This window comes from Manacus vitellinus, unplaced genomic scaffold (genome assembly GCF_001715985.3).
Source record: "Manacus vitellinus isolate BGI_N305 unplaced genomic scaffold, ASM171598v3 scaffold_102_pilon, whole genome shotgun sequence".
Lineage (NCBI taxonomy): Eukaryota > Metazoa > Chordata > Aves > Passeriformes > Pipridae > Manacus > Manacus vitellinus.
In genome coordinates this window covers 258,457-261,643 of record NW_021938808.1, presented here as the reverse complement: position 1 = coordinate 261,643, position 3,187 = coordinate 258,457, and the positions used below count along the sequence as shown (strand labels likewise).

At 48.4% G+C, this 3,187-nt stretch overlaps 1 protein-coding gene across 1 annotated transcript in view; it reads left to right on the top strand.

Moving 5' to 3' along the window:
- Positions 1-2,940: 2,940 nt before the first annotated feature.
- Positions 2,941-3,187, top strand: part of HOXB3 (homeobox B3) — a gene marked incomplete at its 3' end in the record, with an annotated part of 2,050 nt that continues 1,803 nt past the window's right edge. Inside the window, exon 1 of the mRNA XM_029963477.1 lies at positions 2,941-3,184. Coding sequence (XP_029819337.1) covers positions 3,030-3,184 — 155 coding nt within the window. The remainder of the gene's footprint in view (positions 3,185-3,187) is intronic.

The window sequence follows — 3,187 nt, the reverse complement described above, 5'->3', positions numbered from 1 at the left end:
CCAGCGCCAGGCGGGTCGCTGCCAGCCGAGCTCCTTGCGAGCGGCCGACCTATTGTTACGGGGGCGCGTTTGGAATATTTATTATTAATAATAATTTAAATTAAAAGCCGGGGCGACGCCTGGCTCCTCCGGCTCTGCGAAATGTACCTTAGGAGGGGGCGGGGGAGGGGAGAGACGCTGCTCTTCTTCACCAGCACACTCAGGTTGTGAATTTAGGATTTCCAACATGGAGGGGACGGCTTTCCGGCAGAATACCTCTGCATTAGCTCCCTTTTATCTTTTTCCCCCGACCGCCTGATTTTTTTTCTTCCCCCGAGCATCCTCCTCCCCGCGGCCCTTTCCCTCCCGCACCTTCCCCCGATACCTGTTTGGTTTTTATTTTTTTATTATTATTTTTTTTGGTATTTTTCTTTTTAAATGCCTCTAAATCCTCGCCCTCCAAAGTTGCGGGCGAAGAGTTTGTGGTTAAATGTCGCCGCTCGCAAAGTGAAACTTGGAGCGCGGTGGAAAGAGCGGATCCTGCCCGGCTTTAATTGGAACGGGAGATCATCGAATATTTATTATTCTGCCTGGGATTTTTTTTTTTTTTTTTAAAGCAATTCCTTGGAGTAAATAATTAGGATTGCGGCCGTCCTGGGCGAAGATAAATGAGCGGCATTTGTGAGGCGCTGAGAGATGAGGTACAAAGCAAAGCCGTGGAAGCCACAAGCCAGGGAGCTTTTGGACGAAGGGGGTTGTAAATTTATTTTATGGACATTTAACAAAAAAAAACAACAACAACACAACAAAACCCCCCAAAAATCACCGCTGTTATTTTTAGCTGAGCCTCACAGCCCTGATTTAGGTTTGTTTTGTCGTTTTGTTTTGCGAGGTTTGTGTTTTTTTTTTTTTTTAAAGAAACCTTCGCCAGCCAGGAAGGCCTTGGAGAAATTCCCACCTCTGCCCTGGCAGATATTTTCAGCAAACCTATCCATAATAAAGGCGCTGCCGTTTGTTAATTAATTCGCGGCTCCTCGGCTCGGGCAGTGGGATCTACTTTTTTTTTTTGGGGTTTTTTTTGTTTGTTTTTTTTTTTTAATAAGACATATTTATCATGGCGAGGAAAGCGAAGGAGAACAACTCCCCGCGAGGAGCTCGTCCCCTCCGCAGACAATGAGGCATCTCCGTGGAAGAGACAAGGCGGACCTGGGAATGCAGCAAGGATTTAATCGGTGTGAAAAAAGCCGAGCGGTCCCTTCGTGGACGCGCTGTGGTGGAAGCAAACGGAGGTTTCATGTGACGTGACATAAGAACGCAGCAGTCAGGGAAGGGGGGGGATAAAAAAAAAAGAGATGTTATTTATTGTCGAGCCGCGGCTTCTGTTAAACCCCGGCACTCAGAAATATCGCATCAGGCTTTATCTCCGCCGAGTTTATTTTATTTTATTGTCCAGAATGAAAGAGCCCAGATAAAATTAAATATACAAGAGATACGATTAAATATACAGTGGGTATCAACTGGCCAAACAAAACGCACAGTGGCTCCTCGCAAACTCTTGGCTGCAGAGAGAACTCTCCCTGGCTTTTTTAAACCCCTGTGCTGCTGGATTGAGCCTCACCCATCAGATTATTTTCAGTTTTACCGGTTTTGAGGGTATTTCTGCTCTGTCTTTATGGTGGAAAAAGTTTATGCTTTGAGGAAAGAAAAAAAAGAGAAGGAAAGAGATAAAAGAACCGTAAAAAAAGGTCAGAGACAGAAGGGGGGAAAGGAAGGTTTCGTTTTGTAATTTTAGGCTTTGGAATGGGGGGTTTTTATGGACTTTTTTAGAGCTTGGGTTGAGGGAGGGAGGAAGGACGAAAAATCAAAGGGGGAGAAAGTTAAGAGCAAATGGCCTGGTGACATGTTTGTTTTCCAAAGGGGGGAAAAAAAAATAGCAACAGCAACTGGACTGGTTTTGGAATCAACATCTTGCCAAGGGGAGCTCCGGATTCAGGAGGGCTGAGTACAAAGCCATGCAGGCAGGGAAGGGGGGTGTTTTCTAAATACAACCTGTGCTTCCAGAGGGGGAGAGGGAGAGAGAGAGAGAGAGACACTCACGAGCAGGCCAAAGGCAGCACATTCTTGAATTCGTGCCCCTGCTTAAATCTGCTGAGAAATATTTGCTCTGAATTCCAGAGACATTGTGAGTTCCTGTGCAAACAGCCGAGGGAGCCAACTGTGCCAGGACACGGTTACCTGGAGAAAACATATTGCTGTTTGCTGGTTTCAGCTTCAAAACAAACAGAGCAGGCAGAGGCCCTGCAACAAACCCACCAGACTTTGCATTTCGGGAGGTGCAACGTTGCTGTGTGTGTGAAGGGCTGGTTTGAATAGGTCAGGGCTGAGAAAGCAAGATTTCATTCCTTTCATGCTTGTGGCCAGCAATTCTCCCCTCTGGACCCCAATATCTGGGTTGTTTTTGGTGTTCTGTGGACGTGGGTGTGGGTGTGTGCACGTGACACACATCCCCGTGGATGCACCCACGTGTTTAATGGGGAGTGGGTGCAGATATATTTAATTGTGCAGCATAGAGAGGAATGCAGGAGGAAATAGATGTGTGCAGACGAAACCACGTGGGCTTTTGGAGCACCTTGTACATCCTGGCAGGGGGGAAAAAACAAAAAAAAAAAAGGTGCAACCAACAGCCAACCCAAACCAACCAGGAAAACTGTCGTGTGTGTGTGTGTGTGTCCCCCCCAAAAAAAAAAATCAGCTCAACTTTTGCACTGTAACGTTTGTTGGAGCCTCCTCGGGCTGCACACGGGACGAAATCTGCTCCAAGCATCTGTTCCTCCTGTTCTGCGGGACCCTATTCATGTCATGGGCCTTTCAGGCCCCAAGATGGATTCCTAGGCCGGGGACTATTATTGTGTGTTTTCTCCTAACCTTTCAGGTCAGCTTCCACCAGACAGCTGGAAACGGCCTGTCACGTGGCCTCGGGGTGCCAATGTTCTGCCATAGGGGTGTCAAGACCCTGGTAGCCGGAAAAATCGTTTTGGGGAGCCCCAGAGATGCAGAAGACCACGTACTACGACGGCTCCACGCTCTTCGGGGGCGGCTACTCCTACGGGAGCGCCAACGGCTTCGGCTACGAGGGTGCCCAGCAGCCCTTCCCGGCGGCCTCTCACGTGGAGGGCGACTTCCAGAGGTCTGCCTGCTCCCTCCAGTC